Source organism: Haemorhous mexicanus, chromosome 4, assembly GCF_027477595.1.
Source record: "Haemorhous mexicanus isolate bHaeMex1 chromosome 4, bHaeMex1.pri, whole genome shotgun sequence".
Lineage (NCBI taxonomy): Eukaryota > Metazoa > Chordata > Aves > Passeriformes > Fringillidae > Haemorhous > Haemorhous mexicanus.
In genome coordinates, this window is record NC_082344.1 from 24,063,929 (window position 1) to 24,087,310 (window position 23,382).

General features: G+C 36.7%; 1 protein-coding gene across 7 annotated transcripts in view; it reads left to right on the top strand.

Annotated features, from left to right (window-relative positions):
* Window positions 1-23,382, top strand: part of CCSER1 (coiled-coil serine rich protein 1) — a 620,227-nt gene that overhangs the window by 512,589 nt on the left and 84,256 nt on the right. Inside the window, exon 11 of one of the 7 annotated variants that reach the window (XM_059844118.1) lies at window positions 17,337-17,616. The exons of 5 other annotated variants lie outside the window; for them this stretch is intronic. In XM_059844118.1, coding sequence (XP_059700101.1) covers window positions 17,337-17,441 — 105 coding nt within the window. In that variant the 3' untranslated portion in view covers window positions 17,442-17,616. Of the gene's footprint in view, window positions 1-17,336; window positions 17,617-23,382 lie in introns of those variants that run through there. One more of the 7 variants, XM_059844120.1, reaches the window with a different exon arrangement.

Genomic DNA, 23,382 nt, shown 5'->3' on the forward strand with positions numbered 1-23,382 from the left:
ACAACAAACTTCTCATCTGTCATTTAAGTTAAACTGTAGTACCTTATCAAACAAAAGAAAGATGCAATATTTTTGTAAAAAATTAGAGACCTCCTGAATTTGTACATTGATTGGAGAGTGCTAGGACCAGGTTTCTCAGAGGTAGCGCAAGGAAACAGAAGTTAACACTTGCTAAAGTCAGTCCTGAGAGGCACTCAAGACAGAGGAAAGGCCAGAGAGGTGAGCTGATGGACTGCCTGATTCCGGGAGAGGGACATGAGCTGGTTTCTGCTCCCCAGTGGTCTCAGAGATGTAAACAGAGCTTGTACTTGTGTCTCCTGGCACAAATTGGTTTAAGGGGGCGTTGCTGCCCCTGCCACTGCTTCTTCTGGGAGGATTAGGGGCACTACCATTTCTTTTACTTCATGGTCATCAAACACTAAGTCTTGTTTTTTCTCTCCACAAGTGGAGCTCTGTGTCTGGAAGCACCCGGTGTGTTTGACACTCAAATAAACATCGCTTCTGAATGTGTTCTTCATAAGAACACAGCTGGGAAATTTCGCCTTTTGTATTGGTGATGCAATTAATTAATCCCTACTAATAATTTCATGATTTTGGTCCAAATCTCCATATATACATTAATTTATTTGTTGAATATTAGAGCAGGGGCATGGAAGTACCTGGTGGTATCTTTCCAGAAAGAAAAAGAAACTGCTGGCTCCCTAATCAAATTCTGAATATGAATATTAACTAAATACTAACATGTAGTATGTATTTCAATTTTGCTGAGTATTCAGCCTTGGAGAAATACTAGCAGCTTAGCTTTTTTGCCTGAAAGTTAAGAACTTTTTAGGTAAAGATTCAATTTCAAAACCTCATAATAAGTTCATCATAAATGCAAAAAGTAATGTGATAAAGTAATGGTTATATTTACAAACCAATATTTTTCAGTGACAGCATTTCTTTGATTTGTTAAAAAATCCATTATTTTCAAGATGGGTATAATAAATTTCTTTTAAAATTTTGAAAAAATTAATTACTGTAATAAACTACTATCAAGCTTTCTGATAGCAGCAGTTATTGTAATGAGTTTTGCATCTTGAACTATAAATAATCCTTCCATACAGGATGAAAAAAGCCCACAGAGATAACCTTTTTGATTGAATATCTTAAAAGAAGTTTATATATTCTTATACAAAGAAGTCAGGAGTGCAAAAGCATTTTGTACAAGATCTCTGTATTTCTTCATGTCTTGGCTACTTTTTGTGAGGGGCTTAGTAACCTTTTTTATTTGGATGCCTGTAGTTCTATCACACTTTTTTTTTGTTGTTGTTCCTGTTTTTGTGTGAATAGGCTCTCTAAAAGCCATCAACTGAAGCAATCTAAGTTGCACCCACAATATCCAAATTACTGAAGAACATTTTGTTTCCGTGCTTGCCCAGCGTGCGCACCAGCTCCCAGCACACCGCACCTCTCTGAGACGTGGGTCACCCCAGCCAGGTCCTGCCCGTGGTCAGTCAGTGCTGGCACTGTGGAATGCAGATAATCAAACCTATCATTGATATCTCTTAATGCCAACACTCTGCAATTCCACAGCTGTCTGGAGCAACACCGTGGGAGAGCATAAAGCAGACGCTGCTACGCTCTATGCTGCAGTGACTGAACTTAAATGAACCCAGCACTGAAAAGTTTGTCAGATCTGTATTATCCCCCACACACAATGGAGTGTGTTTTCCAAGTATGTTTCTCTTCAACAGGGTTCTTAATTTTCCCCCATCACTTTTAAGAACCAGCTAGGGAAACCACAGGACAGAGAAAGGGGGCTGGTCGTAGTCATGCTGTTCCCACATATATTATCGCTGTGTGGCTGATTTGTTATGGGTCAGCAAGAAACCTAACCTGTGCCAGGTGTAGTTCCCTCTAGATGCATAAGTGGGAATTTTTGGTTTTTCTTATCTCTGGTTCCACACAGCAGATTGATATTTTGAAAACACCTGAGGAAAGGAAAATATTAGCAATTACAGTTCTGAGCACCTATCATGTAAGTGAAATACAGAGGAATGAAGAGACAATAATTCCAGAAGCTTACTCTTTGGAGGCTTCTTCTCATACAGCTTGTAAAATCCAACAGTTATTTCAGGTTTCAACATTTCCATCCTTGTCTTTACTAGCAATGGAAGATACTTTAAAAATTACAGTTTGGACTTCACATATTAAGACACTTAAACACTGTTCAAGTACGTTTAGCATTTAGTTTTGATTACAGAACTTCCCCACTGTTTTCCTAATAGAATTTGGCCTTTATAAGCAGTTGAGATTTAATGAAAACCTCCTTATTTATAAATAATATTTTGTTTATACAATTCATTTTTCAGTATTTTAAATAGGAGGGGCAGCAATAGATGTCACTGAGTTTGGTTAAAAGAGAAACAACTTCAAATAGATCAATGGTTTGCTTAAAATGGAAACTACCAGTGCAGAGTGTTTAAGGCAGCTTGCAGAGACACATCCAAAGTTTACCTGCCAGTTGTCTTGGTGAGTCGTTACTCTTACTGTGCAGGTATTTAGAGTAGCCTGATTTGCTGAAACCTGATTTCATTTCAGTGGCATACCAGTGACCAAGTACTCCTTATGTCCCTTTGATCCACCAGATTACTTTTTTCTATCCTGCCAGCTCCTTTATAGTGTTATGAGACATAACCATTTCAGAGGAGAAGATTTTTCAGATGTTCTGTAGGTCATGAGATAGTGTAGCCATGACTTTACTCACAAATATTTTGTATATGCTATATCTCTGTGTCTTGGGGAGGAAAAGCCAAAGCTAATCCACCAAGCCATTGACTGGCCCGTGATGGCCCTGTCCAGATATTTTCTCAGGCCCTAGGAGTAATAATTTCCTAATGATCTGAATGAAAACAGATGGAGTCTAGACAGAATAGCATTTTAAAAAAAAACAAGAGGTGAGGCTATAGGGATGGGTTCATGAACTCCTGCTGCTTTTGGTTTACTGTACAGTTGGAAGACAGGGCTCATTTTCTGAGGAATAAACTATACCCCAAGTATATTTAAAACTGAACTTACTGGGATGCACTAGCACTTTAACTCTGAGGTGCTGGGCTGGGCCATGCTGCTCGACCTCCTGCTAAAATGTAAGGTTGTGTTATAGCAGCAAAGCATCAGAACCAGCCCACAGAAATTCATGATGCTTCAGATATATTGTTCATCTTTTTATTCTGTTAATTCTATGTGCTGCTTCTTATCCCACCTTTTTAAATATGGGGCCAGTGGAGACAGTCTCTTTTTTTATTATCAACATTCAAAAGACCACAAGAGAAATATTTTGTTGGCCAAGATTGCTTTCAGTGTAGTTAGCATTCTACAGAAAAGCACAGATTAAAGCATGTGGCACAGCCTTATAGTGTGATGTCTCAAGTCAGACTTGTGGTCTCACCCATTTTTTGTACTGAGCATTGCTTACTTGCATTGCCAGCATTCTCTATGGTTAATGCATGAGCCAATTCACAGATCCTTCTTCTTTTATTACTTTTTCTGTGCTAGGAATAATGTGCCCACACATCCTTAGTGCTTTGCACTGTTATGTTTCTCTTTCAATCCTAGGCAAGAAAAACAGGCTGATATCACAATTAAATATTAATAGCTTAGAATACTGAGGGTTTGAAAATTACCCATTACTTTTATCTTGGAAAATAAAGATATTTATTCATTAGTAACAACTTTATGAATCAGTTATTTAGTGGAACATAAATCTATTTTTTTTCCTATTTGCATGAGTAATTGTTAGACTTTTCTTTGGCTCCTGGTGAATTTGTCTTTGTGTGTATTACATACTAACATGGCTCTAAAGCAGCTTCTCACTGAAGTTATGCTTAGCCTAATTTGTTACCTTCTTAGAGGAAGAGCTTTGCAGAAGGGTTAAAATGGTATTTGTGGCTGTGGGCTGCAGAACCAGCTATCCTGATCCTGGAATCCACGCTCTTTCCAAGAAAAGAGGCCCCAACTACATCTGCTTTCTTTTGATTTTTTCCTTAGACACTGATACTCTTGATAGTTCAGTGATGCTCATACTTGCACTGGCTCTCAGGTGCAATAAGGGATATTTGTGTCTCTCTTGTGAAAGAGGGACATGAGGAAGAGCATATTTTGTCCTTCTGCCTACAAAAACTTTAAATACCTATCCAGTCCTGCTGTTTCCATAGGAAATTCAAAACTTCTTGTTCTTATGAGTTTTTAAAAGTAAGCAGGCATGCCTGGGGCTATCTGATATACAATATAACTCACAGTGGAAGGCCAAAAAAAAAAAAAACCAAAAAACTGTAATATAAAAAACTACCTCATAAGCTTGCAAAGACAGTTGATTTTTTTTGGCCACAAGTAAAAAGCCAGTTCAAAACAGAAAGTCTGCTTTGGTTAGAAAAACTGGAAAAATGCAAAATGCTCAAAAAGAATTATTCCTTCTCATCAAGTAGATACTTTGTCACAACCGCATTGTCATTTCAAATTGTTAGAATACTTCTCATATGGATTATTGCTTGGTATAGATGCACAATTTTTTTTTTCTCACCAGGAGATAGAAAGATTATTGTTTGATGTATAATTGAGTATATATAAAAAACTTGTTTTAAAGATGGCATGGGTTTTAAAAAAAAAAAAAAAGAAAATGTATGTGAAAGATGCTAACTAAAGATCCTACCATAATGTTCTCTCAATTATAGCAGTTCATCTTTTATTCATATGTCACCCTTGGCACTCGATTACATCAAATTCTCATTGGAAATACAAAGAGTGGATTCCCACTCACTTTCTTTTTTTGCTGGCTTTTTTATTTATGTGGACGCGCTTGCAAAAAGAAGCACGTGTGTAAATTGTTGGAAGGTCGTGAACTTCAGAGCTCTCCCGACCTGTTCTGCAAATCACTCACATTATGCCAAGTGAAGTGACCCATCCTCTGTTTTGGGGGCAGTCTTCCTCTGTGCTTTTCTCTTGTTAAGGATGAGCACTCAGGAAATGAAAAGCATATCCAGTAATTGTCTCAGTCTTGTAAGATCTTACAAGTTTCAGATTGAAATGTAGACGTGGAGCTGGAATACATTAGGAACTTAAATAGATGGAAGAATGTTATGGATTTGGACTGTTGGTTTTCCTGGGTGATGCTCTGCCTGCTTGGACGAAGGGATCAGCTGTATGGCAGGGTTGCTGTGGCTTCTGTAATGTGAGATCCTGCTGGGGCTGTACATCTGTGGTGGTTTTAAAATAACACTTCTGAGCAAGCTGTAAGTGTACAATATAGTCTGTGTGTGCCACAGCTCATAAAACTGACAGCATCATCGAGGATGGAAATGACATTGAGTTCAGCTCTTGGACATGGCCAATTTCTGAAACTTTCCTGTTGAAAACTCTTCTGCCTAGACATGAGGCTGAGCAGAAGAATTAGCAAGATGGTACAAATCACAGTATACATATTGCCATAATTCTTGGATGATTTTCAGGAGGAAAACTAGAAGTAAAAACTTGATTATTTTTCAAAGTATTTGCACATGCATTTTTGCAATTATGTGCCACCAATTATTCAGTAAGTGAAATTCTAGTTAGCCTTCAAAAGACTCTGTAAACCCAGATAACCTTCTTTGAAGCTCAGACATGGAAAATAAAGTCTAAGAATGTGTATGTGCATATATCTCTGTTAAAAAAAAAATAAATTAAGGTGCCCAATATGACTTTCTAGGTCAGTGAAATAACTGAGCTAATAGCAGGGCATGCTGTTGTACATAAGACCATGCAGTTTGGTAGATTTAACTGATTGTCATGTTCTGACTTCCTCTGAGGAGGACATGGGGTGTGTGCATGTAAATCGAAATGTTATAGCAATTATGGAATTATTTAAAATATTTATTCATGACACTTCCATCTTGCAATTGAATAATAGTATTTAGTCTTATGCTGTTTTATGATCTTCTGGAAGATATCTGCAAAAAGAAATCTTTTCACTTTGGTGTAAACCACTCTTGCTTTTCTTTCTGATAATATTGTTCTTTTTTATATGCAGTTATAGAACTGTGTAAGTCATGCATAACCATCCTTATTCTAAATTATTAATGCAAGATCAATGACCAATAAAATATCAGAAAATCCTGACAAATTTTCATTACTTAAAAATCATAAGTAGGATTTTAATCTATAGCAGAGATGAATAAGTCTGGGAAGGGGAAAGCTTTCCAGAAGGAATTACATAAGTTAAGCTAAATGTTCCGAGCAAGATTGTTTTTTTTTTCCTTTTTTTTTTTTTTTTTTTTTCATCTGCTTGGTACCCTCAGAGAGAAACATGAGACACATTTTATTTCTAGGCAATATCTTTTTATTTACATCCACTCAACTCATTAGCTCTCGGAAAAAAAAAAGGCAAAAAACTTGTACTAGAGCTGATGAAATAATTGCTTCAAGCTGCATGTTTAGACACATTGTACAAGTTAAATGTACAAAATACACCCATTGGGATCCCTTGTGCCCCCAGTTTGTCATTCACTCCCAATTAGGATTTTTCTGTAGAGCTAACAAACAAAAATCCCTCAAGGACCAATTCTTCAAGGTGTTGAGTGTACAAAGAAGGTGAATGTCCTTGCTTGAACTGAGGTCATCTCTCAGAAGTTGACACCTTTTTTCAGGCTGATGTGCTGGAGTATCCTATACCCACTGTAATCATTGAGGAGTTTTGCTATTTTGATATTTTTTCTGCTCTCCCCATTCTCACCACCACCATTTTATTTTTTTAAATGTGTTTCCATTACATGAGACCGTTTCTCTATGGCACATAGTTGTTTGTTTTATATATTTACACATGGTCAACTGATAGTCTACAAGCTCTGATGAAGTTTAGGAGTCTATTAAAAAATTTCAGGCTTCTCATAAGTAGATCTGCAGTAGGTCCACACCAGTGTGGAAGCTGGAAGAGGTCTGTTGTCCTCCAGCTTCCCCTTTCCCTCCTGAGCAGCTTAATATAAGACACAAACTATATTAAGTTTATAACTGCTGCTCTAGCTTAGGATATTGAGGGTACCTAACTGCATCTTTAATTATTTTCCACATGTTTTTATTGCTGAAAATTGTAAAGAATTTGCTTTAAATAACACTGATGAGTGTCTAGACACACTGTAAAATTCTGAGCTTCTGCAGGAAATGGTATTCGAATTGCTTTCAATGTAAAGAGGTTTTGGCATATGCTGTGCTCCAAACAGAATCATAATGGCAATTTTCTTAGCCCTCTTTCAGTCTTATTTTTGATGGAATAACTTCTTTTTTTTCTTTTAAATTATAACAGTAACAGTTTAGGATGGGCCAGTGATAGATATGATTCTACATGTCTGTCCTCTGGGTTGGTGGAACATGAAATATTAGATACCATTTTGCAATTATGCTGCTGTCGAGTTTAGGTTTTATATGGTGAGAAGTGATACAATATTTCAATTGAAAACTATCTACTACTGCTAAGTGGGTGCAGGGGATAATTCTGATGAAATGAAATCCGTATAAAAGTCTTTTTAAAACTAATTCATCCTCGTGAATAGCTGCAGCCATGTACCAATGAATTTGGGCAGCATCCTTGATGTTTCAAGAGGAAATGAAAGGAGTTTGTTCTTTGCCCAGAAAAACCCCAGAGTACCATCGATACAGCAGTTAAGCAAACTTAAGTTTCAGATACAGTTTTAGCACATCAGTGTCAGAATACTCTGTGGCTTCCAACAGGGCTTTGCAAAAGATGTGAGACCCGGGCACTGGCCAAAATAGCGTGTAGAGGACAATATTTGTATTCTTCTCTTGCCATTTATTGACAATACCTGGCACCCAACTCTTGTTTTGTAGGAGAGTTGGTTTGCTGTTGTTTTGCCAAGGACAAGACGGTGCGTAGCTGAAGGGTATCATGAATCTCAACGGCCCAAAGTGCTCCTACTTCTATGAAAAAAAAGCTAATTAAAGTAGGAAGTCAGTGAGTTTGGATAGGAGGATTTTTTTCTAGTCAGTAGAATGACTGGAAATAAATGGATTGATTAATTAAAATCAGTATATCTACTTACAGAGTGAGGTACTGGAGCGTGATTTATGTGAGGAGTTATTGCACTGGACTCTTTGATCCCTTGCTTTGAGAATTAAATGTAGAAGTCTCATTCTCAGTTTCAAGGTTGAATACAAATGTGAGCCGGCCCCTGTTAAATTGTGTCCTGTCACTCTCAAGCATTCAAAACTTACATCGAGGCCAAACTCACAAATTCCTTCCTTAACCTCCAGTTTCTTTGCTATTGCTACATGTGGAGTTAACCCCCATGAAAATTTACTAAAGTGAGTTTTTTTCCAGTCTTCCTATAAATCTCTCTCTGTGTCTCTTACAGTGCTGTATAAAATTTGTTGATGAAAGATTAAATGTGCAGTACTTGCATGCTGGTTAACCATCATAGGAATAATTAATTGTAACTATTCCCTTTCATGCCAAAAGACTTATTAGGCATGCTCCACTGGAGAGATAATATAAAATGGTTTACCAAATGTTAGATATTTACTTAGGGCTATGTCTTGGTGTTTCATTATAAAGTGTCAAGAAATCTATTTGTATCAAGGAAGTATTTATCAACATTCATTTTGCAACAATTCTTATGGAAAGTTTCCAAGTGGTTATTGGATGGCTCCAGACAGAAACATTTTTCTTCCCCAGTAAAGAGACACAGATAAGACAATTGTGAACCCTTCAAATAAAGATATACCAAGAAATGTAATACTGATGATATTCATGAAGGGAATTGCATGAAAAAAAAATACAGGAAATAACAAATTTTCTTTCTAAAATAGAAAAAAAAACTTTTGAGGCAACCAGATTTTATGTTTTATGCTGGGAATAGTTCACAGTGTGAGACAGTAGTAACAAGGATTCTGAATAAAGTCCATAGGCAAACCCATGGGAATCTATGCAAGGGAAGAGGAACTAACATTGGATGAATAGAGTTTACCCAGAAGAAATTAATGAAAGAAATTGCCACTTGACGCCCTGAATGATCTGAAAGGATGTCACAAAAAAAACAAAAACAAAAAAAAAACCAAAAAAAAAAAAAAAAAAAAAAAACAAAAAAATCAACCCAACCAAGCAGCCAAAACGTATAAACCAGCCCTCAGAGAAACCAGTCTCATACTGTTTTCAGTCCTTGTTGGCCACACAGTTGCACCTGCAGTTGATCCTGCTGCTGGGTAGCTCTATCCTGATCCTCTGGGCATTGGGGTTTTTGTTTGTTTTTAGTTTGCTTGGTTGATTTGGTTTATTTTTATTTTAGTTATAGGGGGTTTTCCACCTTAGGATTTTGTACATTTTCATGTCAATATTTGCTTTTAAATCTTAGAGCTGCTAACTCTTCCCACATCAGCAGTGAGAACAGGTATTTTGAGACTGCATTGGCCTGTGGGAAAAGAGGAAAAAATGCTTTCTAGGTCTTCTTCTGGACTACCACAGTCAGTGATAAGCAGCACAACATCTCTTTGAGTGAATCTCAACAACAGAAAAAACCTACCCCCTCTGAAGTACTGATATATCCATGTGGGGAGAGGAGAGAGATCTCCATGCAAAGAATGGAGGAGTAGGGGAATTAGTGGGTGTTTCTCTGTATTATAGCCCAGTCTAATCTTTTTATTGAATTGCATTAAAATGTAAGGTGGGAACAAAAGCCTGGGATAAGTATTTAAATGACAGTGGGTTTGCATGTAGAATTCCTGGAAGGAAGCCCAGTGGTTGAGGTAGCTGAGTGAGCTGTGGCAGAGCTTTGAGTGGCTTCAGCAGGACCACTTGCATTCAGCAGTTTAAATTTGAACCTTGATTCTGGTAGTCTTTTGCATTTAGGATTATTTATATTCATGGCACAGGATCACCTCTATTACCAGACCTCAGCAGATTTCTTGGCAATAATTTCTAGTTTCAGTTCCAGGCAACTTGGTTAAACACCATTTGTTTTGAGTCTTCCTTCAAATCTTAGTGGTATCCAATTAGTAGTAGAAGATGTTTAACCTCTATCAGTTAACCATGGCTTTGCTGACCTACCATGAAAATTTTAGCAAAGTCTCTATTTGAAACTACGGAAAAGTTTCCCAATTTTAATGAAAATATTAGGAAGAGGTGGGATAACACAGTGGCTTTGCTGCCTGCATCAGTGGATTCAGCTGGTGTTTCATCCTGGTGCCTTGAACTTCATATGTTATTACAATGGCTTTCACTTCTTTGATTTATATGTGACTTTAGAACATAACTTTTTGTGTTTGAGTTCTGTGGTTTATTTTTAGATGTATTTTCTTAGTAATTGAAAGCTGTGATGGTGCACTAAGGAGAATGGTAGCGTAAAAGAATCAGCCTGCTGTGATTCCAGCATTTCACTTTGAACCATCAGTTGGCTCCATGATATGTAGCAATTTTGCTTTGAATCATGGGATTTCACTCTATAATCTAATTACTGCTGATTTATAAGGTTATTTAAATTAATTTAAGTATAATACTAATGATTTTTTAGATAAATCAAGTGAATAACAGAAAAAAAATTGTGCTATTTTTCATCATTATATGGTTGCTTTAGTTGTGTTGGATTTTATTAATTTGTCATGTGTTCCAAATTATACTAGTCAAATATATAAACCAAAACCCCTAAGAGTGCTTGAAGTTTCAAGAAAAAAAAAAAAAAAAGAACACATAAGGTGAATGCAAACTCAGTTTTTGCATTTATTTGCAAATTGTCATGGTTAGGTAGTTTTCAGAAAATGAACATAATATGTGTACACACAAAATATATAATATATACAATGTGTTTAGTGTACATTTACAATAATGTATATTAGCAAAGGACATAGAGGTAATACTAGTAAAAAAGAAGTGCCAATTCAAGAAATTTTCACTTTTTGTACAACTGTGAGCCAATTCTTATTAAATATAGTTGCCATTTTCCTCTAATAAATTGATATTGTCAGAATGACAGATTATTCAAAATATTCAGAGTTTCAGCAGTCCAAGTAATACTAAAATCTTTAGTTTCTCACGAACCTGTATCCTAACTAAAAAAAAAAAAAAAAAAAAAAAAAGTTAGTCCAGTCCTTATAGCTGTATTTCTTATTTCTAATTGTGAATCCAGAAATGCAGTCCCTCAGCTCCTTCCATATGGAGCACTGTCTATGCATAAGAGGGCACTGCAGTTAAATCTGCAACCCTTTTCTTCTCCCACAGTCAGTAATCTGGCTATTTACTGTTGCAGAAAGAAAAACCCCAAAAAATACAATAAGTAACAAGAGCAGATTTTTCTGTAGTCATATCTTTTGTATCACTTTCTGTAAATGGCTTTTAGCAGTGATTACATCTTGCATTAGAATCTATTCCATCAGTAGACCAACATATGAGAAAATTTGTAATTCTGATTTGAATGTAACAAGGTAATTAAAACGCTAGATATAAATGACAGGTGGGTCTAAGGTTATCTGCAGTTTTATTTTTCTGGTCATGTATCACTTGAAAGGCTGGGTATAGGAGTTGTGAGCAGTTGCTGCTGCTTAATGTTGCCTTGCTTTGTTGTCAACAGAGGTTAAAAAGGTCCCCTCCCTTTGCTGCCATGCATCCACGCTCCCTCAAACCAGAGCACGTCCCTTCCCTTCTGTTCCATGATTGCCTGGTTCAGGAGGGGGAGCCTAAGCACATCAGTGAAGGAACAGACAACAGGAACCTCCTAAGTGGTGTTTCAGCACCTAAAAATATTATGGGCAACCGAATTAGGAAAAAGTCAAATAATGCCTGGACTGGGCTTTCTGAAAGCAGGTGGATCACACCACGTTGTTTAGCTCCCTTAGGGTACCCTGCTGAGCCAGAGAGTCAGAGCTTGGTGTGATCTGTACTTCTCTAATCCTCCATTTGTTTCTTCTTGTGGATATATAAAAACCAGAAGATACAGTCACAGGGTGAAGTTTTAGTGGAGGTGGTTGTTATATATTTTTACATGTATATTTTATAACCTTCTTCATAATCATCAAACCCTCTTTGGAATGCATCAAGATCAAATTTAAATGCTTCTTCTTTTGTTAATTTAACCAAGTTTTTTCTGCTGTTGTTGAGAAGATGTTAAACACCTCACTCCATGTGTTCGTAACCTACAGTAGCACGTAAGGTCAAGGTGCTCAACAACAAAAACCCAGCCGCACTCTGGTGACAGTTTCCAGTCTGTAATACTTTAATAATGAAGTAAATGTTACATTCAGAGAGGACCAGTCTTTCTTTAATGCAGCTACAAGCAGACAGTAAGCAAAAATCAAGGTGAAGTCTGTAAAGATGATCAGTTTAATTTAGAGGTCTGAAGTGAGTTGAAAGGGGTACTTCAGCATGTCCATGTAGTTTTCTAGCTGTTCATTTTTTGTTGTATGTGTTTGAATACCATTCTCATTCCTTCTCTCTTTTTTTCTTTCTTTTACCTTCCATCCATCCCTTGTCACGCATTGCATTCTTGATTACAGTCTGTGTAATCATTACCACCGTGTGAAGAGTGTTTCCCACGTCACCAGGTACGGTGCCACACATCAAAAAACATGTTTGTGTCTTCTCAAACCTAGTCAGGGTTGTGATAGGAAATTTCTCCTGCCTTAGCCTCTTTTCTTCCTCTCTTCCTTTCCCATTCGATATAAAATAACATTGCTGCAGGAAAGTGATTTTTAAAATTAGTGTCTTAAAAAAAAAAAAGTTTAATTTTCTGGATCAAAGACGTACTGTCTTTCTTAAGGGCTAAAAAGCAATACTGTAGAGATTTTTGGTTGTCCACAGGTTATGGCCTGGAACCTGTAGTCTTTTTAATGGATTAATAAATGCTATGAAGTTCCATTTTTGTAAAATCCTTGAGCTGTGTTGTTCAGTAATCTTTATTCTGATTGTGATTGGTTTATGTTAAAAGCCTGATACTCAGTTGTAGTTTTCATCTCTGTAATGGTAAATACAGATGGATAAATTAGTGCTTTTGTCAATGCTTATTGTTCTAGCTTTGTATCTAAACTGTCATTCTTCAGTGTTTATGCGGCCTTTAGAAACATGTTATTTGCAGGTTGCTACATGGCTAGATGATTTTTTTGAGAAAGTAGTAAGATCCTGAAGGTGCTCATTTACATGCAAATTTTTATAACTTTTAATGATGTTTCTGAACATCACTGGCTTGTAGCTTGATTACTTTTGCACTTGGCAGAAGAAAATTTCATTAAAGAGCTTTTGCAAGAAACTGTTTTTAGCAATAGTGGAAAACCATGTCTTACGACCCATTTTTCAGGGATTAAAATTAATGTAATTATTGTGAGTTCATGAGCTTATGCACATTTATTATACCTAGACATGTGGAACATGAATCATGTCTTTCTAAGCATTCTTCTTACAAGAAATAAAAAAGAACAAGTGTTCTTTCTAAATGCAAATTACCAAATTCAAAGCTGGTAAAAATGATTGCAAGCCAATTGCATCTTGTGTGACACATCTCATACACCATTTCTAATGCCATTGCTTTCAATTCAATATTTATTTTGGATCAACTTACAGTCATTATGGCTCTTGAAGCTGCAGTGTACCAAGAGGTATAACTTTTTCTGAATGAGGAAGAAAAAGTTTGAAAATTACACAGTTACTGTTTCTAAGCTTTTTAGTTATATTTCAGCTTTTTCATTCTGATATCCTGTGTTGTCACCGACATGTTTTATGAAAAATCCTTTTCTTAGGATTTTTCCCTCCTGAGTTGCTGAGAGGCCTCAGGAACAAACTGTAAACAATTCTTATCTGCTGCTGTGGAATGCACCAGGTGGAATCTGTGATTGGTCTCATCTGGTTGTTTCTAATAAATAGCCAATCACAGTCCACGTGTCCAGACTGTCTCGGTCAGAGACAAACCTTTGTTATTCATTCCTTTTCTATTCTTAGCTTAGCCTTCTGATGAAATCCCTTCTTCTGTTCTTTTAGTATAGTTTTAACATAATATTTATCATCAAATAATAAACCAAGCCTTCTGAACGTGGAGTCAACTTTCTCATCTCTTCCCTCATCCTAAGACCCCTGTGAACACTGTCACACAGTGTCTCTGCAACGACTTCAACAGCCTAATCATTTCCCCATTTGAATACATTTAACATACTGTATCAGTTCCTCTTTTGCTAAGACACTGGTTGTTTCATCTGTCCTTTCAACTTCAGACTGTAAAATGACAATAAATTAGGTAAATAGTAATAAATTAGGAAAAGGGAAGTGGTGAGTACTTATTTTTAAAGTAGTACTCTGAAATAGCTGGATTTATTGTACAACAGTGTACAACTTCTCCTTGTATTGAGTGGTAACAGCACTTAAGGCTGCTAAGATCCATCTCAGTACTTCATTCACAAGCTGGAGGAATTCAGGATGTTTTTTGGCATGAATAGGATGCAGTTCTAAACAGCTGCAAGCTGCAGCTTTGTAGCTTGCAAACTGCAAGGTGCATTGTTGCAAGGTCAAATGTAAATGAGCTATCCTTGCTCCCTTGCTTCCAACGTTGCATAATTACATTACTTTAATGGATTTTCCTTACTTATTAGTAAGGCAAAATATGTGGGATGTAAAATTATCTATTAATTGGCACAATTCAGCCAAGGGATAAGGGTCATGGTTCAGTTGTAATCGTGTGAAGTAATGGCTTTGTTATGGTACCTGCTGTAGAATCACTAAATGCAAAAGGACAAATTTAACTTAAAATAATTAAGAATTGATTTGTTTCAACAGTGAGCTTCCTAGAGAAGGAATAGCTGGAAACATTGAGATAATTAGAGATATATGTAATGGATGGATGAATAGTTGCATAACTGAGTCTAATCCCTTTGGCGGGCTCAGTCATTTTGCAGCATTTTTGGACTCAGATTAGTAGAGACTGTTCCACATTATAAATAGTACTTTTGGGTAAAAGAAGCCCACAGTATACTTTTCATGCTTAAAACAAGACTTAAATCTGTTTGTAAATGTAAATATTCCACTTTTACTAAGGTTTTGCAATCTCAAGATCTCTCCTGAAGTTAAAACACCTCTTTTGGTATTTGAAGACCATATAACTCCAGCAGCTTTTTTTCTTTCATTTTTTTAGTATAACCTTAGTCTGATGATCAAAGTTCAGTAAACTGTAGTCATTCAAAATAATTTTTAATGTGAATGTCTATAATAAGGGAGGAGAACAGGACCTGAAAAAAATACAAAAAAGTCTGTATTGTGCTTCTGGGAAGAGTCTGAGAACAAACAGGAAAGCCTCATTTTGTAGCACTACTCACAACAGTGCTAGTAATATCTACCAAATAATTCTGCCTATTTTCTGCATTGTATGTTGCTGGTAAGAAAGTAGGGCAATTCACACAAAAGTGTTATTATAGGGTATGGATCATGAATTTGCAGTAAGTTGCAAAAAAGAAAAGATGTATTTAGCTACTGCTATTTAAATTGCAGTCCTGGTAATCAAAGCCTTCTGTGATTGCGTTGTTTGTATTATATTATTAATCACAAATATGCCTTAAATTATTGCACAGGTTGGAGTAGCACATTTTAGATGTAATCAGTACTAAATGAAGCTAAGCAAGGAGTACTACTTGTATCTGGCCTCTTGGCCTGTGCTACTGAACTTTCTGGTCTGTGTATTTTCACTGGTAAAGCCTTATTTTTATTTTTTCAAATCTTGGCAACTTGAACTACCTCAATGAGATTGTGTGTCTTTGGCTATTGGCATTTAAATACTTTATATATTTTATCATTTTTCATTTAGCTGCTAAGACATATAATAAGTGTAATATGGAATTGCCATGTAATTGATACTGTGCTTTTACATTAGACAATGAATAATTGATATTTCAAGTTATATCCAGGTGCTATTCTAAGACGAAATTGTGAGATTTCAAAGTATTCTTTCACCCAGATCATTAAAACTCTGCTGGAAGATTTTCTTCTGAGTCTGTTTTGGTTTTATGTAGAACATATTAAAAGCTGACAAAAACTCCAAGCCCCCAAAGACTCAAGTTAAAGGAAATCTCTGTAGTTCCACTCATGAAGAGGCTGAAATTCTACGCTTTTATAATTTTGTGAAAAAGCAAGAAATCAAATCTATCTGTAATTTTATTTTATAAAGAAAATACTGTTACAGTTTCTCTGAAAATGTGCTTGTGGGTATATTTGAAATGCACTGGGAATATGAATGCTTGATGGAATTAAGTGCATACAATGAATCATGGTGATCAGATATTCTCTATTAGCAAATATTATCTTTTAAAAAGACTAATTTTTGTAACTCAAAAAATCAGTCCCTTTTGTTTCAGACTTTAATGAAACAATTCAATTTTGGCACACAGCTGTAATGGACAAATGCCAGAGGATGGAAGCAAAGGGCAGCATGTTTCAGTAAATCTAGATAGAGTAATGATATTCAAACTCAATTTTAATGTCATTCTTGTTGTTTCCAAGTCTAGCCAGAGTCCTTTGGAGATGTTAGTTGGTGTTTTTTTCAGCACAGACTGGGAAGCTGAGTGTGTCCCAGTTTGCTTGGTACCTGCTGCTGTCCTGTGCTGCTGCAGTTAGGTCAGCTGAACTTCACACAGCTTTTGACTCCTGCTGTTTTTAAATGCTAATTTTAAGCAGTTTATTAAGTGAGGGTGAATTTCTCATGGCTCAATGTATTCCTGTGAGCCTTTGATAATTGGAATAATCACTTTATTTCCACTTGCACTCATCTAAGCTACTTAAGTAGATAGTACAGTAGGCTGAAGCAATGAATGATTTCTTCTTTCCAGCCGTTTGTCGGTCATGCAATAGAACTGCAAATCAGAGCTAGACAGCGTGCCAATTACTACTTCCAAAATGTGTCTCTCCCACAGAAGTTATTTATGCACACTGCTAATTAGCCACTGAGATTTTTGTTCACTGGAGGAGAACAAATCCACATGCGTGGCACCGCAGGAAGCCTAAAGTATGGGCAAGGATATCTGTGTCCAAGGCCCCAGGCCTCCTGCTTCTCAGCAGGACATTCTGACTTTTGGTACTAATTTACATTTTAAGATAAAATACTGCCACAGGTGTCTGTGGCTTGTAATTTTAGACCTTACCTGAAGAAGTGCACGAGGGAGTTTAGCAGGATCAATATGAATAAAAGTCCAGGAAAATGTACTGCCTTCTCCTGTTTTCATCACTCAGAATTTTCTCATAGTGCTGAGGAGCCTTTGAAACTGTCAAAAATTTAGGGCTTTCCAAAATAGCAAATCACTCTTACTTTTGTTTCTTTTGTTTTGTTTCTTCAGCATAATTTATTTATTTTTTGTTTCAGATGCTTCACCCAGGAAAACGTGTGCTTCTGCTATCTTGTCTAACCAAGCCTTCTCATTTCCACCCCATATACACCCCATATAGAAATAATGTATCTGAGACATAGCTCTGCTCACAGGTATAGCACTTGTTTCAAATAAATAGCAAGTTGGTGAGAAATGGGTGAGAGATGTAACAGTACAGTGCAGTCAACCATAACTGGGGAAAAATGCTAATTCAGGAATAAGACAGAGAGCAACCATGATGGAGAAGTTGTTGTAATCAAGCTGACCTGCGTAGGATGCAAGGAAAGCATGAGGAGCAAAAAGAGAGTTGTCATTAAATCAGTTATAGGTAACTTAATGATTGTTTTAGGTAGAATCAAGATTTCAACCTGTTAGTGAACTTTTTCTCCCTTTCCAGTTCTTCTGTCCTTTTTTGCATGTAGCTCTGGTGGCAGCCTTAAACATGATTTCTTGTTTTAGTCAGTTGCTGTTCTTTGTGATGTGAGTTTAGAAGTAATGTCTACTGAGTGCCCTCACCTCAAAGATCTTAATTTATCCTTTCTGAGCCCATAAATCTCCCCTTTTACAGTGGCACAGCATGATTAGGATGAGCAGTGAGTACTCTGCTCTCCGTGATCCTCTGCCACTGCGTGGGCCTCTTAGAAGGAGCTTAGAGGTAAATGACTCTGGCCATGCAGCTGAGGAGGGGATGAAAACAATATTGTTTAAAAAATTACCCCCTAAGTGTCTGCCTTCCCCTTCTGCTCCTGTTTTGCACAAGAGTGAGAGGCTTCTGCCTTTCTCTCTGAGATCTGATGGGGCGTCCTTGCCAGGGAGGATGCCATGCCCTGGGGTGCTCTAATAGGTGCAAATGTTGCAGTCCTGAGTCAGCAGCATAAAGATAATATGTCTATTTATATACTAATTTAGGGAGCTCCAGCTTTATGGAAACTTCACAGCATGTTTAAGGGACAATGATTTATTAGCCACTGTCAGGAAAATCTCCGTAAGCAGGATGGAAAAATTGCAGAAGTTGTGAAGTAGATGAGGCAATAGAGGAGAAAAAGAAAGCACTCAATCTCGCAAGTGCATATTTTATTCCAAATGTTGGAGGCACAGAAATTATGGTCAGGGTAAATTAAAGCATTCACATAACAGAGTGAAACTCAGAATGTAATCTAAACTTGTGATGATAGTATCATCTGTGAAAATTGTATGCTTTCAAGTTGTTTTTCTATATTTCCAGTGTCAAATGAACAAAACCAAGAAATTCACATTTCTACTCCTAGGAAAAGGAGGATGGCATTTAAATAGCTGTACAAGTTAGATTTGAAAAGCCTACCATTGAATATCTAATTGTTGGCAGTAATGCTCCTCTGCATTCTCTGACCCATGTGGAAAATTTGAAATATGATTTAATATCTGTATGAAACCTTTCAAGAGAAGATGTAAGTAAAGCTAAATAATAGTCACTCATTCATCACTGGCTATAGTAGAATGTGGCAGCCAGAAGCTTTTTCATATTATCCTTAAAAAAATGCTGTCACACTGTCAAACATGCCAAAGCAATGCTTTCTGGATTATTTTTCATAGCTGTTTTCCATTTCACAAAAACAGCACGGAATGAATGGGTTAACTTTTAAATAAATTTCAATTTTATTTTTAATCAATAGCAAATTAGGGATTTAGTTTACTGAGCAGCTGTGCCATAAATTATAACAGCACAGCTTAGGTAGGGAGAGATTTTTGACACTCCTGAAGAAAGGAATGAGCAGTCAAGGGACAGACAGATGGGAATCTCATTTAAGGAGCTTCATTGTCAGTCACAAAACCAATGGGATTTTACATCTTCTGAGGGGGGAAGAAAAAGCATTCCTTTAGAATGTTTATACCAACTTAGGAGAAGTTTGTGCAAAGGACCATGGAGCTATGTGATTTAGGTCTAAATGAGACTTCAGCCAAGGTGCCAAGATGAAAACATGCTAAATAAGATGGAAATAAGAGTGTCATGACAGCACTGCAGCTGCCAGTGCTACCACCCTGTGCAAATCTGTCTTGCTGGGCCTGGTAGTCAAGACCAGTTGTGGATTTGTTTCATCTCATCAGAGCTGTAGTGCAGTTTTTGGAAAGCACCAGAAAAGAGGGGCAAACATAATGGTATAAAGATTCACGGAACTGCAGTTTTGTGGTAAAAGCTGTAGGTTTACAGGACAGTCAGCAGTAGAAAGTGCAATGGAAATGCCTAGCTGTTTCAAAAAGTCAACATTTTTTAGGTTGTCTAGTCAGCCAAGTTCTTAAGAAAATCTACTGAGCTCTTAAAAGAGCAGTGAAAATATTATCTTTATGTGAAGCAAAATATGCTGAGATACAAAGAAAATTGTAATATGCAATAACTACAACAGGCTATTTATTAGAAGAATGGTTAAGAATTGCTTTTGCTGTGAAGGAAATGCATTATACTCAGCAGTGGTGCTGAAGCTGTGTGCTTCTCAAATTAGGTTTACACTTTCAGATTAGAAAAATGAGCTGAAAATGTGTTGGGAAATGTGAAACTTTCCTTGGGAGCTTAATGGCTTATTTGCATAAACTACAAAATAATCAAACAAACCTGAGGCTGGCTTTTAAAATACTCACCAAGGAAATAATATACTCTGTTTTTGTGTAATTTTAACAAAAACTTTAATTGACCTCACAGTGTGGTGGTGTAAAAAGTGTGTGATATAGCTAGGTATTGAGATAGGCTGTTTAATAAGACATTAAGAAAGAAATAGCAGATGTGGTAGTAAACAGAATCAGTGTAAATCAGGTGAAGAAGTGTCCTTAACTACTGATGCACTGCAGCATGTCATTTTATACTTAAATTAATGATGCAATTTAAGAAAAATGCTAATATACTACTAGAAGTCATGTCAGTTGTATTGCTAACTTAAAATTTTATTAAAACATGTGTCAGTAATAAAATATTTTATTATTGAAATCTGGTTTTTGTGTTCTTGGGGGCAGTTTGGATTCACAGAGCTTGATGGCCCACTAATTCTCTATGAATTCTGATCCAGATGAACCTGTGCTTGTCTGTGTTGTTGTTTAGCTATTTCATGAAGTCAGATAATGTAATGCTGAAGGCAAAGGTTTCATAATATAGTTCCAAAATCAATCCATTGAAAACAACCATCTACCTTTTTCCCTGTCTTTAGTTAAAGACACATTCCTCATGCCTTCCTCTGGCTTTTGGCTGTTTCTACATGTTTCTTTGCTGTGTTAAATTAGCTGGAGGGAAGAGTCATAATTATGCACAATTCAAACTTCATTCTGCCCTTTTTCTGTATTGTAAAAGGGATGCGGGTCATGTATGATTGCAGAAGAGCTCAGAAGGGTTTCTCTCCCTCAAAGGAATAAATAATTTTGTAAATAATTATATGCTCTGTGCTGTGTTTCTGAATGCTCTGAGTAAGAAGTGACACACTGAGCACACACATTAAATTTTCTACCCCTTCGCTACTGAGTTGCTGTGAATTGGGTTTTTTTCTTGTCTTGAGCTAACATTTATGTTTTCACAAAAGTGCCATATCTCTTGATGCAATTTTCAGCTTCAATAGCAAATAAGGTTTAGGAGTAAGAATAAATTATTAAATTATTTCCAGAAACAAGAGACAAAGCATTTTGTTGCAAAGACACCTGGGAAGGTCTCATCCAGATTTTAAACAGTGCTAATGCCAAGTTGTCCAACAAGAAAACTTTATTTCAAATATAGTGCATAAGTTAAGCACCCGTTCAAAATTAGTCTTGATGGTAATACTGTGAGGACCTAGGGGAATAATTCTGTAGCCATATAAAGTTGTTTATGGGTCTGTAATTAAACAGTAATCAGTCAGTACTTGACATTTTAGCACTTCAGCCGGCTGCAATGCTAAAGTACTAACTTCAACTACAAATCCCTCATTAAACTTCCAGTAAAACAGAATTACTAACTGCTTAGACTGTCAACATGCATTTTATTTTAAATAGTAATCAGAGAAATTATTGTAGTTCAATCTATAAATATGCATATTTTTTCTCTCTGTTTTTTTAAAGTTTTTAGCTGTGACAAATTAAGTAGGATGAGGTCATTGAGCATTTTCCTTTGAAATAGTGCATAGTTCTGTGCCAGTTTAAATCTTTAGCTTCAATTATAAAGAAAAATTAAGATGTGCTGTGGAGTGAAACTACAATGGTGAAAGATTAATTAGCTAATATTTGTGAAGCTCCAAAGATAAATCAGGCTATGCAGTGTGTGTGTTAAGTACTACTGTAACAGGCTTGCTAAATGCACGGTTGAGAGTTAGTTGGAGGGATGAATTTTTTCCCAATTCACTCACTTGTTCTCAAATCTTCCATATTGTTAGGACTTTAGGTGCTCATGATAATCTCACTGGCACTGGTGGATCGATACTACTCAATTAGTTCAGCCCACACTTCTTTCACAGTCTATTAGTGCCTCTACATGTCTCATCACACTAAATCCTTTGGGGGGAGCTGAATGATGAATCATTCCTTATTTGCAGTTCCTCATCTATGGAAGACAGTTTGTTTGTTTTAGGGGCAGCAGTGAGCAGTGGAGAAAAAGTTCCTTTTGTAAAGTGAGTAATGCCTGGACCTTCATGTTCCTCCCAAGCATAACCCATATTGTGGACTTCTCAATAGACAAGCTGTTACAGTGTGTGCAGACCTCTTAGTACACAAATCAGAAATGCCACAGTCATATCAAATGAAGTGCCAGTCCAGTATAAACTCACTCTTTTGCTCAAAAAGTCTTGACAAGTCAGTTTTGTCTGGAAAGACTTAGGTGGATTCAGGCATAGCCTGGCTTCAAGTGCCATAAGGCCAGCATGAAGACATTGCTTTCATTCAGATATAAGGTGTTACATCTTCTGCTTCGTTGGATAATCTGCAAAAACAAGGTTTGATTTAATAACAATAATACCAGTGGTAATAGAACTAATAATAATAACTGGATGTAGGATTTGTCCTCCCACCTAAGAAATAGTAGTCAAAGGAGCTGTAAAAGGAACATGCAGTTCTCAGTATTAACCCAGTGATAGTTTCTTTTCTTAAAACCCACTAACGTATTTTTGGTATTTTGATGTAATTTGTCATTAAATTTGACATGTTGTTCACAACTTTTTAACGAGTCTTTCCATAAATCTGAAGAGTATGTTCACTGAATTTTTCACTTAATTGCATCTAAGTAGCAATCTATTTTGACAGTGATAACATCATTTTTTCATATTAATTTCACTAGTGTATCTTGTAGGCATTTACTGAACTGTTCAACATTGTTCTGGTAGGCACATCTGTAGCCTTAACTTTGTCTTCAACCTTCAAGTCTCTTTCTGTTTAGCAGAATTCTCTTTCCCATCTCTCACACGCAGGTTGGGAAGGTTAGGTGGTTTTCTGCTCTGTGCAGAAGTAGGAAAAAATTGATAGTGCTTCCTGGTTTTGCTTAGCCCAGTGACAGTGTCACACTACATGGTGAAACCAGAGTTACTGGAAAACAGCTGGGCAGTGGTGCCTTTGTGGACAGCACCCTGGCTCTGATCCTGCCTTCCTAAGTCTTCTATGTGAAACCAGCAGAGCTTGGCTGCAGTTGTAGTTATTCACTACAATTGTAGTGAATATTGAAAACTAGGACACTTGTGAATATTTTAGTTACTGTTCTGTAGACGTCAGAAGGAAGTTCCAGGTTGCTGCATGATAAATAATAGAGACTGTGATTTATTTACTATTTATACACTCTGCGTTTGTCAGAAGTAAGAGCGCGAGTGAAAAGTCCTGTGTCACCAAAAAATTTTCCTTACCTCATCACAGTTAAGCTGTAGCTGCAGCATAGCTTTTTGCTCAAGAAGGGTTTGCAGAATTTTAGTCTCTAGTTCGATTAGCCTCTGTAGAGCTGTGCAGAGCTGTCACACTTAAAAATGAAGGGGAGAGGGTATCAAGCTCCTTTTTGAAACAGCTTGGAGAGTTGGGTTTTAGTTCTGCTGTAAGGCCTGGAAGTGCCTTCAAGTGCAATGTGAATTGTATGCCCAG